Below are 14,821 nucleotides of genomic sequence, written 5' to 3'. Positions count from 1 at the left end.
ATTACTGTGTGACAAACTTTTTGTGTTACACCTTCTTTTTAGAAAACGGAGTCAGTATTATCATATTGCCCATCTGTTGTCCGAAAAGAAGGCTTCAAATTCATGTTGCCTGCCTGATTGTACAGTATGCCCAACAGAATTGAATGCTTGTTAGATAAAACTGACCGTGTATTTGCTTCGGCTGTGCATTTAATTTGTTCTATGGCTTTTCCTTCATTGACAATTTTTTAATTTAGCAGAATTTAGTCAACCAAAAAAAGAAAAAAATGCTGACTGTGCTGCAAAGCACGCAGGATGAACAACCCTAATGCATTTTTAAAATGACTTTTTAAAATCAAATAATAAATGCAAACACCAATGCCTTTTAAAGAGGAACTAAAAATAAAAAAATCACACTCACCTTTAATCCCACAGATCTGTCGTCCATCTGGGGGTTTCCTCAGTCAGGTCCCACGTTGTCGCAGAATCCTCCTTCTTTGTATATCACCGGATCTCGCACCGCGCAGGCACGAGATTGGGTGATTTAGATGGGGTGGGGGTTGGGAGGGATAGTGCTGATCTCACTGCGCATGCTTGAGATTGGCATTTTTTGCTCAAGAAAAGGCTCTTTCCTTATATTAAAGAATTTAAAAAAAAATGTTTACTTTTTATAAAAGGGTTGTCTACATAGGAAAGATCCAGTGTTTACATGCTATGCATATCCTTTTGCTGTGCCTGTCCAAATTGCTAAATATTTATACACCATTCTGGCAAAAACAATCAAAGTTGTAGGTACTTTTATAGCTAGAAACTTTTTTTTATTGTAACTGGACATGTGGGATGATGTGGGTATCCTGGCATTGCGACCAAGTATTCCCCTTTGTTATAGATGAATAATAGCCTTTAATGTGGTTTCTGCAGCTGTTGTGACGTGTCGTCCTGATGAATTCCAGTGTGGTGATGGTTCCTGTGTCCACGGCATGTATCAGTGTAATGGGCTAAGTGACTGTTTGGATGGCAGCGATGAGGCGGGATGCAGAACTGGTGAGTCCTTTAAGTTGCATGTAAAATATATGAAATCAGTGTTCTTCCCAGACTTTTCAGTAAAAGGACAAACACAGCCAGGCGATTACTGAAATGTGCCAGGTGGTGCACCCAGCTAAAAGGTGCTGGAGAGAGCACTGTACAGAATGCAGACTAGAGTTTATACAGTGGTGTGACAGATTTCCCTGTAAAACTTTGCATATTGAAGCTGAAGTTTAATCTGTTTATTTTTTGCATTCCTTGGTTTCTACACTATTAACATTTTATGTAAATTCTTAACCGAAACCTTTCCATATTCATTGCATACCACATCTAGTGGCATCATCACCAAGTCTCTGCAATGCGGTTGAATCATGGCTTGTGAGAGAGGCCTGCAAAGTGCTGTACATAATGTCCTAAACAGACAGCTTTAGTAGTTCCAACATGTCTCCATGATTGAAAGAACTGCAATCTAATGAATAAAAGGGGCAGGCCAGTGACAGTAAGGCTAAAGAGGAAAGGACTGGATGATACTGAATGTCCACTGAATGTATGCAAATGACAGATACAGACAGTGACACAGGAAGAGGAGAAGACCCTGCTCCGAAGAGCTTACAATCTAGGAGGTGGGGAAAGTAGCACACAATAGGAGGGGAGATATGTAGTGGTGGTAAGTAGTGAGGGTTTAAAGAGACAAAAGACGACAGGCAAGATTGAAAAGATGGCTTTTGAGTGCTCTTTTAAATGAGCAGAAAGTAGGAGCAAGCTAAATAGGATGAGGAAGACTATTCCAGAGAGTTAAGGCAGCTTTGAGAGTCATGAGCCATGCATGTGAGGAGGTTATGAGTGAGGAAATCATTAGTAGGTCATTGAAGAGAGCGGCTGGGGGAGTATTTTTCAACCAGGTCAGAAATGTAGGTGGGACAAGAGCTGTGTAGGGATTTGAAGGCAAAGCACAGGAGCTTGAATTTGATTCTAAGGTGAAATGGAAGCCAATAAAGAGAACTACAAAGAGATGCAGCAGAAAAAGAGTGGTAGGAAGGATGGATAAGTCTGGCTGCAGCATTCATAATAGATTCTGGAGTTGAGCTTTAGGGTATTTTTGGGGGGGACAAAAAACATTAGCTACCAGCTCATCAATTTCAAAAGAGGGGCAACACATTACTGAGCAGAATGTCTCCTTCACATGACTGTTGATGCTTATATCCTGTTGTGCTTCTTCCCCTTTTTCTCTCTCTCCATTGTCTAATATAGCCACATGAGTAGGCTGTGGTAAGCCACTAGCAAGCCTTGATCTTACTTTTGTGTTTTCTATGGGCTGTATGTCTTAAAAAGGCACTTTGGTAGTAGTGGGAAGCTTCCATTAAGTTTTTAAGTATGCAACAGAAACCCCCAATTTTCTTTATGTACATAGTCACTGTCTGCATTTGTCTGTCATTTGCAACCCCTATTTAATGTACATCCCAGGGAATGTTGAATAGCTCAAATCATGCAAGATTACGCTCCTATCATCCCACAAGATTTGGTTTAGCCAGCATTCTTCATGATATGGAAAGAAGAAAAAATTACACTACCCCATGCAGAGCAGAAATATGAACATGTTTTCAATATTTTGGGTAGGAGATATAAAGTTTGTGAACAATCACTGCTTTTCTAGTTCTGGAAAATATTTCTAAAAACTCCTATACTGTGTTTTATGTATTCCAGCGGAATCTCCTTGTGACACAGAGGGAACCTTTCGGTGTAAGAGCGGAGAATGCATTGATGCCCGTAAAGTGTGTGATTCACGCCAAGACTGTCGGGATTGGTCCGACGAACCCCTAAACGAATGTGGTAAGTAAAGCACTCGGTTTTATTCGTCAGCTATTTTTAAAAACAAACCTAATGACAACAAAATCATTCTCCACAGTTAACTGTACCATGTAAAGCATGACATATTATATGCCGTATTTCAGGAAAGCTGCAAAATACACATAGGACATACATAAAGCACAGATGTTTTACCCGTGTATTTGTCCATCATAATACATAGCTCTGTTTGGCAGGGCAGGAGACCTCCCTCCCCCTAACTTGTGATTGAACTGTGAGAGAGAAGCAGAAGACTGATAAGCTCATCACAGTTTCACTCTGGTGGATTGATGAACAACAGATTGGGACTACTGTACTTTCCTATAGAGGAGAGCTATGCAATTCCACTCCTTATCCCTTCTCCTTTCTTCATTTCTCACTCATTCTCCTATCACTGGGAACAATTATGAAAGATCTTTTCCAGTGACAGAAATCTGATATCTATCAAACGTCTCTGTAAGGGGCTTAATGAGGAAGTAAACTGAAAAACGCTGAAAAAAAAAAAATCAACTTACCTTTAAACCTACAGAGCAGTCGATTGGTCTGGAGGTGTCTTCCATCGGGTCCCGCGTTGTCCCGGCATCTGTCTCCGAGCCAGCGTGCCAGGCGCTGCCATCTTCGCCTCTTCTCCTGGGTTCTTCTTCCTATGTCACCCAACCCAGGCGCGAGATCGGGTGACGTAGGTTGGAAAAAAACTTGCCAATCTCACTGCGCATGCATGAGATCTGCATTTTTTTCCCTTTTCACGAAAAGGCTCCTTCTCTGCATGCCCGAGATGCTCGGGCATGTGCGGAAGGAGCCCCCCAAGAGCCTCCCAGGATGCGTAGAAATTGTAAAATGAGCTTATTGCCAGCTTGACTTTTTAACCCAGATTCTGGTTTGGGAGGTTTTCTTTCTGTGTCTGTCTGTATCATTGTGCCATTATTTATGAAAGTGATCATAGAGAAGAGGGAGATTTTTTTTTTCTCCTGTCAAATAAGATAAGAAATTATGTATAGGGGTATGGAATGCAATCTTATCGACTACATTGGGTTTTTTTCTGCTTAGTTTAGTATTTAAACAACCAACAATCAGCAAAATGTAAAATAGGGGCAGATGTGTGGTTTACAACAAGGCATAGAATCTACATCATTTGTAGCTAGGAGTCTTTTCACAGCCACTTTATATATGAAACTCTGTGGTCAATACCTGTATAGAATCTCAACAATCGGAGACGCTGCCTTTATTCAACCAATTTTATATCTACCATGTCCTTACCACAATTCTGTACATTCACGTTTCATGTACATGTTGTTAATTTTTTTATGTATCTGTTAGCCACAGTGAGATGCATGCAACAAGTCATAGAGACAAGGATCAGAATGGGGAGTTTATCAAACTGCCTTGGCAATCACCATATTTGAGCTATGTACTGTACCTGCGATAACCCCCCGTTCTAATATTTAGGATGCTGCAAGGAGTGTTATCTAAAACACTGAAAAACATGCCTCCTGGTGTAGATTAGCCTATGGGAATGCATGGGAATTTCAAACATGGGCTTTTAAAGCCTCAGGTTAAACGCTGGGGAAACAGTCCGTGTAGACCCAGCCCAATCTAGTTAAAAAACAATCTGAAAGAATGTGGGAACAAAAAACATTATACATAATTTGGTATACATTTCATTTCTGGTGTGTAATTCAGGACCAATGAGAACTCTGGCTGGTATATTTATCTCTACGCGTTTTGCAGAAAACCAGTCCGCTTCATCAGGAGATTTAATTATGCTCTCCCCCTCCTACAAGCCACAGGACACACCAAAGGCACTCTCTAATCTGGCCATGGAACAATGGGAAAGGGAATCATAAAGCGGTCCACCTCAAGAAATAACAGCACTTGTCTAATTAGACCTTAATTCATGAACCTCTAGTGCTTTTACCAATCGGTGTTCCCATTGCTGCTCACACTAGCTTCTAAGTCAGACATCCATCCACTTAAATCTTGTCTTCAGGGATGTGGCAGTCTATACATTTACCAGTTAGGAGGATTATTTTTCTTTTTGTATTTAATCCAGTTGTTTGTTCATTGCAAAAATCAAAAAATGAATTATTATTCAGAATTAATATATTATAGACCTTTATAATCTTCTGCACAGCAGAATGCATACTGGTAGAGCCATTCAGCTTTCCACTGTGTACATGGAGCGAGGTTATAGAAGGGGAGAGCAGAAGGATAATTCCTCATTAATAACCTGCTTCTCTTTCAACATCCAACCACCAGGCACCAGAAAAGCTAAACCCAAGCAGTCATTTTTTCATTCACCCATGAGGGAGTAAGTAAGCTTTTGTACCATGGGTGAGAATCATTGTTGCAGTGGAGTGGTATGGAGTGTTAAAATCTGCATATAGAGGAGCTATCTACCTATTAGATGTATTTTACTACTATCGTAAAGTTTTACCCTTTACTTATACTTGAAATCTGCTCTACTTCTAGGTGTCAATGAATGCTTGACCAACAATGGAGGATGTTCACACATCTGCAAGGACTTGAAGATGGGACATGAATGTGATTGCCCAACAGGCTACAAACTAATCGACAAGAAGACTTGTGGAGGTAAGGGTGGAGGTTTCATATGCAAATCTATATGTCAGAAAAATATTTCAACTTCCTCTGCACCGTATATTTCAGTATTCCTTATCACACAGAAACAGTAGCTTTTTCAGTAAAATATTGCAGCAATTAGTAATGGTGCACAGTGTATTGCAGAGCATTAGTTCAAGCCAAAGGAAAATTAATCATGTTTAGTTAATGTAAGTTACAGTATAATACACATTAAATTACTGAATGGTCCCAATTAGGTGTTTCTTTTAACATTTAGATCAAACGCACAATAGCAAGCAGAGGGACTTTTAAGGCATTAAATAAAAATCATCACTCACCTATTGTGTGTAAATTCCCCCACCTACTAGATTGTAAGCTCTTTGGGGCAGGGTCCTCTCCTCCTGTATCACTGTCTGTATTAGTCTGTCACTTGCAACCCCTACTTAATGTACAGCGCTGCGTAATATGTTGGCGCTATATAAATCCTGTTTATTAATAATAATAATAATAATAATAATAATATTAAAATATCTACATAATGTATAGAAACCCATCATTTATTTGTACAAAATTTAAGTAAAACTTTTTCTTTTACATAGCTTTTTATTTAAACATGATTATTCATATTGTAGTGGTCTCCGTGATTTAATTACTTTAGGTTTCATAAATTATGTTCCTGATGAAGCGGTACACAATTCCCCGAAATGCGTTAAACTAAAATAATTAAATCATGGAGACCAATATAATATGTGTAATCCTGTTTAATAAAAAAGCGAAGTCAAATAAAAAGTTTTTATTATATTTTGTATTAATAAATGATGGTTTTATATACATTATGCTTATAGTTAATTATCTATTTAACTATAAAAGTCTCTTAAAGCCTTAAAAGTCCCACAGCTTGCTATTGTGTGTTTACTATTTATTATGGGATTGGCATTGTTTAGACATGCAGTTGGGGTAACATATTTGTCTTTCATGGTAAACATTTACATTAGGCAAAGAAACACAAATTGGGAATGTTGTCTGCTGGTGCAATGTTAAAGCAGACCTTGCAGTAATGACCAGGCCTCTCATCCCTGTAAAAAAGGAAAAACATTATTTCAAAAACATGCAGTAAAGTTAATTACCCCCTCCCAAAAATGATCTAAGACTGTGCTTATGACATATGACTAAGGTAGGGACATTAGATTGTGAGCTCCTTTGAGGGACTGCTAGTGACATGACTATGGACTTACTAAAAATGAATCCCAACATATAAGTAAAAGCAACATTTTCATCACATAGCAGTACCTCCCTCATGTTGAGGTTTAATTTCCTTTGTAGTTATAACTTTTCTGTGCATGTACAGTATATTCACATTTTGTTTTTAGGAGGAGGAGGCCTGCACATTAGTAGCAGATCTTGCATTTCACTAATGGGTCTGTATAAAAAGAAAATTAAGGTTAATTAAATTTGCTGGTGGCAACTTATAGTTTTGTTTCTTGTTACTTGTGGTTATTAATTTTGAGTATTAAAGGTTATGGAAATAGAAGACAATTGAAGGATCAGAGAAGTGCAGCCCTCTTTTAGCCTGGAGATAAATGATAATTGATGTAAGTTTAGGAAATTCCTATTCTATCCTGTATGTGTTAAATTTACTGCAGACCATTAAATTCATTTACAGCATTTATTGTAAGCACTAAATGGGAACTGCCTCCTCCTGGTAAACCAGTAACCTCAATAAAGCTTTGAAAAGATGTGATTTATAATCTGCCTAGTCCAGTAAATAAGTAAAGCCAGTTAGCTTTCTGTAAAAAGATTTATAGTTCTATTTAGAAAGCTGGATCTGCACGAGGCGTAAAACTGTAAAAAAAAAATAATCTCCCAAACTGCTGCTTTCTTTTTTCAGAGTAGACATAAGAATATTTCTATTGTGCATATAATAAAGTAGCTAGAATTCACAGCAATACATTTATCTTAAATGCTTTTTAAGAAAAAGTTTCCCTTTAAATTGCAACACAAACCAAAACTTTTTGGGTATGCTTTTTTTTATTAATTTTTTTTAATTAATATTATATATATTAGTTTTATTGAGCGGAGGAATCTTTTTAAATACTAGACCATCCATCCCCAGCCACGTAACCAAAACATCAATAACAAAAGTTTATTTAAAACATTGCAATAGTTTCAAGAACTCTTAAAGTAATTTTTTAGAAGTAAAATTTAAGGCGACCATACTCTTTTCTTATAAAGAACAAAACAAAACAGGTTTACAGTCAGCCCTTACTGGCAACAATTGTCACTCCAGAACAAATAAAAAATATTCACGTGTCTCCCTTTTCTCCTGTATAAAAACACTGGTGATTGGCTGCCCAAGTGCCTGACATTGTCACATGGGTGCAAGTCTTCAGTCCTGTGTAGATCCTATTTGATACCCCCTTGGACTCCTAGTGGCAAAGGAGAGGAATGAAGGGAGGAAGGGGAGGTAATGTACAGATAATGGGGTTGTCATTAAAGTGAACCTGTTCCTTTGCTACTAATGGACACTGCAAACATTCATTCAGGTTGAAGCAAAACTAAACTAAAATTAAACAATATTAAAATATTATACTCCCCTTTACTTCCACATAGCCTCTGATCCCTCCAGCGCTGTCCCCATTTGGGTCCTGCATTGTCCTGTAATCCACTTTCTTCCCGACGCAAAGGAAGCACTGAGCGCTGCCATCTTCCTCCATGTTCTTTTTTTTTCTGGCTATATTACCCAATCTAGCATTGCTCAGGCGTGGGATCTGGTGAAGTAGCCTGCCGTAAATGGGGAAAAAAGAGTGCCAACCTCACTGTGCTTGGGTGAGCTTGCCATTTTTTCCCATTGCAAGAAAAAGCCTCTTCTGCGAATGCCCTAGATCGGGCAAGCTCAGAAGGAGCAGCCAAAAGCCTCCTGGAATGCTTGACATGAGTATCCCGGGAATCTTCACACTCCCATTCTGTCTTTACTGTCGTGGCGATAAAGCCAGAGGAAAAAAGCTTGTGTACCCTTTTATGAAACGTAAAAATTTTGATGATCGGTCCCCTTTAAGTGTTTGAGAAAAAGACTGTGTAGGAAAGTTTTATGATTAGGCGTTATGTCTGTATACACTGGAATTTATGGCACCATGCAGTGCTGAATGTCGAAAGACATTTAAAAGAATCAAAAGACTGCATGTGTTAAAAATGTTCCAGAGTCCAAATAAAAAAGGAAAAAAAATCGGAATTAAATACATGCAGGGACCAGAGCCTGGCTGCTCAGTACTTCATTCCAAGCTTGCTGTACTTCATTAGTTCAGCCCACTACCCTCTGTCAAAAATCAAATTGTCTGAGATTGAATACAATTATGAACATTGTGGCAAGTGGTTTGGAGAAAAGTATTTCAACTTTGTAATACACAGGTACTAATCTATCTTTATTTCTGTTTGCTTACTTATTTACCCCTAAATAATTGGTAACAACAGCTGGGTTATATGGAAGAGACTGTGACCGTTCACTTATTGGACAAGGAGCTTGCTCCAAATCTCAGTAATTACAACCAATCATTTAGAAAACAATACTCCAAACCATCGTGAAATCATAGTCTTTTGTACTGCCTTGTTAAATGTACACTGTCATAGTAATACGTGGTTACAACATTTCTATTTTTTTTAGATATTGATGAATGTGAAAACCCCGATGCCTGCAGTCAAATCTGTGTGAACTACAAGGGAGACTATAAGTGTGAATGTTATGAAGGATATCAGATGGACAGCGTGTCCAAAATTTGCAAAGCTGCTGGTGAGTATTCTGGCTATCACAGTGCAGATTCTTTTTATGAATCTTCACGGGAGAGAACCTCTAATGTACAGATGACCATTTTCATTCATCTTCCCCTATAACCAAAAAAGGGCCTGGAAGCAACCCACAACTAGGCAAGACTGGAGTTCAATATACCAATTGTTGATAATAAGTAATGGGAAAAAAGACATCCATCATACTGCTAGGAAAGGTGTAAAAGGTAGAACATTACCCCTTTTTGGAAATCTTAAAGTGCTTTGGCTCTCTGGTTTACATAACTCTATTGCTGCCATTGCTAAGCATCTTGTGCGAGATCTTTTTTTTTTTTTTTTTTTTTTACATTCTTTACAAAACTGGAACACAGAAAGCCCAATACATCAGGATACCATTGTGTATATCTTCCAGGTCATAATACATAACCTGCAATGTAGAAGTAGTAAAAATTGGGCAGATAGGTTGCATGAAAGGTAGTACAGCATGAATAAAACATATCTGCGCATTATTTATTATCACCATCTGAAAACCTGACCTGAGAAATGCAATGTAGTGGCTGCAAAGATGCAGAAGATGTGTTGCACTGAGAAGTACCAAAGGATAAAAAAATAGTATTTTATTTTGATAAGAGCAACATACTTACAGTTGTGTCTGTGCTGTGGCCAAGCAATTCTGGATTTGCAATTTGCTCAGGGGGTATACACCAGCAAATGGCAATTCTCTGCCTAGTGTGCTAAAACTTGGAAGAAACTCTTTTTGGATAAGTGTTCAATAAATGAAAAAATACATTGCAACATAAGTAGGCATTTTTGGAAAGTATAGCACATTATGAAGAAACAATGTATTGTGCATACAGTAATTTTTTTCCCACAGGCTAAAAATGAAGTAATATGTGTTTGATTAAAGCCAAGTTGAGTAAACACTATGTGTGTTTTTCATGTAACTTGACTTAATACTTCTGGAGTCTACACACTAACAAATCATAATCATATAAAACAAAGTGGTTTACTGATGTTTCGTGATCCGCTGATCAAGGTATTCTGTTCCCACAGGGCAGAGTCCGTACCTTATCTTCACCAACCGCCATGAGCTACGCCAGATTGACTTGGTACGCAGAGATTATTCCCGCCTTGCCTCGCAGTTAAAAAATGTGGTATCCTTGGATGTAGAGGTCATAAGCAAAAAGATTTATTGGTGTGACCTCTTCCACCGGAAGATTTACAGGTAAGAGCTGTTGGGAATGGTTCCACTACCCATTCATTTACCCTTCTTAGTTTTCTTTGATGTTTGTTGTTTAAGTCTAAAAGTAAAAAGTCATGATTTCTCTATCACATCTGTCTTATCAAAGAACACAAAATAGAAGGTATTGTTTCCCTGTGATACCATACAAATGGAAGTCTACAAATTAGTCACTCTCCAGGACCATTTCCCCACCATCAATAAAAATAAAAATTAACAAAGATTGGCCAAGCTGTCACTAAGACAAGATAATATAGTGGGCTCTCACTTCCTGATCAGTCACTGAAATAGAAAGGGGACGTTGCCACATACAGTGGATTTCATTTGCAAGACTTCCAGCAGCTGACTAAACCAGCAGTCGCCAACTGGTGGTCTGCAAGAAAATTTTGGGGGTCTGCGGCTCTGGCCGGTACACCGCTGAACGGGGTCAGGAGAAGGACCCCACTGGGGGTATGCACTGGCCAGAGCTGCGTACCATGTCCCCCGAGCAATTCCCAGGCTTGGGGAAGTGGGCGGGCTGTGTCCCTGAACATAACCCGCCCACTCTCCCATCGCTGGCTTCAGTCAGCGGTAGGAGAGTGGGCGGGGTTATGCCATGATGATGTCACTCTGGGGGGGGTCCTCCCGCTTTCAATGACACCTGTCGCACGGTCAGGAGCGGGTGATTTTAGTGGTCCACGGAACCGAAAAGGTTGGCGACCACTGAACTAAACTATATGATTGAACTAGTGAATAGTTCATTACTATTTTTATTTATTAATATACTTTATTTACTAAGTGAATAAACTAGCCAATAAACTGAACATTTGAAATTGAGAAAAATAATTTACTATTTTTATTTTTTTTAAACTAGCAAATTAACATATTGATTAAACTAGTGATTTATTATTGTATTTCAGTGCACCCCTGGAGCGAGCTGCGGACCCCTCAGAGCATGTCATTCTGATTAATAGTCACCTCCACTCTCCGGAGGGCTTGGCAGTGGACTGGATTCACAAGAACATTTATTGGACTGACTCCGGCAACAAGACCATCAGCGTGGCAACCACCGACGGCTGTAAACGTAAAACCCTGTTTGAGCAGAACCTGCAAGACCCCAGAGCTATTGCTGTTGACCCCACATCAGGGTTAGTAGAGTTTGGATCATGAAATGCTAAGACGTTTGCAGAGATTAAGTGAAAATTACACAAATTAACTTGCTGTACACATTTTTTAGTATGTTCATTCCAGTTGCACTTTTACGTTTGCATGATCAGGCAGGTCATTGTTGTAGAATAAGAATAGAACAAGAGATGGCCCTTTAGGGGCCAGCTTTAGTTGGCATGGAAAACCAGCAGTCCTGGCTTCCCTTGCATGTGCCAGAATGAATGCACTGGAGTTATATCATCTGGGCATGACCAACCAAATGGACAAAAAAAATCTTTTGTAACAGGAAGAGAAAAAATATGGAGGTGCCCTGCACTGGAACATGGATGGGTGGGTCACATGGATTTAGTTCCTCTTTAAAGGGACACTCAGACGAAACACAGAATTTAACTTATACACTAATTATCTTTCATCATACCAGTCTTAAATCTGCTACCTCAAATTTCCTCTTTAGAAAAGTATTGGCAAGTGTTTTTGTGTAAGTGTAATAGTTTACTAAACTGTAATAGTGGTGGGGGAGCTTTTTATGTTTGCTGATTGGCCATATGCCAGCTGCAATTTTTGTTTTACTATTTTAAAAAAGAAGGTGATTTCTGTTTTCTTTCTGTCAGGAGAATGTCTCCAACAGGGTACAATAGGCAAGTTGTGAGATTTGTCTGCTGTGGCCTGCTGGGTGATGTTTCTTTACTTCCTCTTTGGTCACTAGGACAGGAAGTAAGTTGAAATCTACCCAACAGGAGCCCATTCACCAAAAGGAACATAACAACACCCATGCTATATATAAGTTAAAAAGAAAAAGAATTTAGGCTTTCATCCTCAGAGTAAATATTTCTAAATTTGGTACTGAAGGTATTAAGAGATGATTTTTGTGCTGTGTATTTCTCAGAATAGCCAGTTTTGGCTTAGATTTGCATTAGTGATAATTAATTATTAATTAAATTTTGACATTTTAGGACAGGTAAAGAATCTTTAGTTTTAAGTTAAGCTGAATACCTTAGAGAAGATATAAAGTTGTTCTTTACACTATCGAGTGAACCAAAGACTCTCCATGCCAAGTGACTTCCCAGTGAGCAGGGATTCTCCTCCCACGACCCTAACTACATTCCCCCTATGATAGCCATAGGAGGAGGGTTTGATTGTTTAGCAAAAGACATCCAGTTCTGGCACAATTCCTTGCAGTTACAGTCCGCATTAAGGATTGTGTTATCCCTCTACAAGAAAGTGCATAACGGGGTCAGCTGGTTTTCTTATCTGTACTTTCAAGGTCTTTAAAGTGATAAAACAATGAATGTGTTATAAACATGTACTTTTTTTAATTTTGCCCTGATTTTTTTGTGTAATTTTGTTTACATATATATTTATATCGATATACTTAGACTAGTGACCTTTTTTTCGGTTTTAGGTTTATGTTCTGGTCAGACTGGGGGGAACCTTCTAAAATAGAAAAGGCTGGGTTGAACGGGGGTGATCGGCAGATATTGGTGTCTGATGATATTGAATGGCCCAATGGAATCACATTAGGTGAGTGGATATATAAAAATATTTATTAAAAAGACATGTTATACATAATTAAATTGATGCATAAGTAAAGTGATGTATAATAAAACCTTGTACAGTATACAACTTGCACATGGTTGATTCACTCCCAACAGTCCTATATTCATTCTTTCTTTTCATGATATGCGCCTAAAGGGAAAGATTGTATTCTGTATAAAGAGTGCGCAGTATCTATCCGTAGATGGAATTTTTGGTGATTCCAGTACAAAATAAAAAAGAATAATTCTGCCTGGAGACTTTGCAAGTTTGATCGACTTCACTAAATAAACTGCATGGTTGGTTTAATCTGAGATTACGTTCTATTAATAAAGGTCAGAATAGCATGTCCCAGGTACAAACAGATATTTGCACAATACAAAGCTATTGTAAGTACCCATCCATGAAAAAGTTGTGTAATCAATCAAATGTACAAAAGCAGAAAACAGTTGGAATAAATTGGAACAGCATATTATAGGATACTCTAGTGTCTTACTATTTGTGTGTTACAAGCAGCTGATATCCTAAGGAAAGAGATTTTATAAACTTGACACAATAATCCCAAAAGAAGTTTGTAAACTGAACTTTATCTAGCTTAAAGATTATAGTTTTGCCACAGTTGCTTTTCTCATGTCTCCCAGTTGTAAATGAGCTACAAATCCCAGCATGCAGGCTAACAGAGCAGCAAAATTTGTAGGCGGTTGTCCAGGATTGATATACTTTGGTTACCCCTTTTATTGTGCAGTGATATGCAGCCCCCTTGGTTACTTGTAATGGAGGAGTGTACGCTGTGTGTTTTTATCTTCTGCTAAATGCTTCTCACCAGCAGACTGTTTTATCAGGTAACTCCTCCACAAACCTCATCTTCTCTTTGTGGAATGTATGCTGCAGCTTGACTTCACCACTCACTTGGATTTGTTTGGACGAGCCTGTTGGATCTCATGTAGAAAACAGTTATTCCAGCTTCTGAAAACAATGCACATATCTTGTCCTAAAATTAAACTCTAGGCAGATATAAAAGATGCACACAAAGCCGCTCTGTGATTATTTCATTACCTGTTTTTGTAAATGCAAGCAATGTAAGTACCTGAATTTACCTTGAGATCAGCCTGCAATCACTGTACAATAGTGGAAGGAGCCAATCAGATGATTCTCGTCCGATAAGCGCCTCAGGGTGATAATTGTGCTGAAGCTCTCAGGTCAATTATCGCCTCAGGGCTCTTCATTCATGGATCCGTCCTGACGGATGCACAAGCTATGAACAACAAACGTTCGTAATGAAATTGAAGAGGAGAGAGCGCAGAGGGGTGCGGATCTGTCCTTCTCCCCCCCTCTCCTTTCCATAGAGCAGAACGGTGCTGTATGCATAGCACTCGTTCATGCATCGTGCAGTCTTTTGTCACTCCAAAGGATCGTAAAAGATCCTTTCCAACGACAATATTTGCACGTGTGTATGCAGCTTAAGAGAAAGGTGAGTTCATAGACCTGCTGCTTGTCCTTGTGGATACCCCTAGAAAATGGCCTCTAGTAAAGGGTATTGGTAATACTACAGGATAAAAGAACATTTTAGATAACCAAGGGCTTCCAACCTTTTAACAGAGGTTAAAGAAGCATAAGTGACCTATGTTCAAACCAGCCAAATAAAGATTTTGACTAGTTTGGAGGAGTTTTGATGAGCTGCAATGAGCCCTAATGTCA

At 38.7% G+C, this 14,821-nt stretch overlaps 1 protein-coding gene across 1 annotated transcript in view; it reads left to right on the top strand.

The window, feature by feature from the left end:
• LRP8 (LDL receptor related protein 8) overlaps positions 1–14,821 on the top strand; it is a 60,436-nt gene that overhangs the window by 29,589 nt on the left and 16,026 nt on the right. The window contains exons 3-9 of the mRNA XM_072419670.1: positions 901–1,023; positions 2,710–2,835; positions 5,320–5,439; positions 9,086–9,211; positions 10,258–10,429; positions 11,344–11,571; positions 12,993–13,111. Coding sequence (XP_072275771.1) covers positions 901–1,023; positions 2,710–2,835; positions 5,320–5,439; positions 9,086–9,211; positions 10,258–10,429; positions 11,344–11,571; positions 12,993–13,111 — 1,014 coding nt within the window. The remainder of the gene's footprint in view (positions 1–900; positions 1,024–2,709; positions 2,836–5,319; positions 5,440–9,085; positions 9,212–10,257; positions 10,430–11,343; positions 11,572–12,992; positions 13,112–14,821) is intronic.

Source organism: Pyxicephalus adspersus, chromosome 8 (assembly GCF_032062135.1).
Source record: "Pyxicephalus adspersus chromosome 8, UCB_Pads_2.0, whole genome shotgun sequence".
Classification (NCBI taxonomy): domain Eukaryota; kingdom Metazoa; phylum Chordata; class Amphibia; order Anura; family Pyxicephalidae; genus Pyxicephalus; species Pyxicephalus adspersus.
The sequence above is the reverse complement of the archived record's forward strand: the minus strand, read 5'-3'. Positions and strand labels throughout refer to the sequence as shown.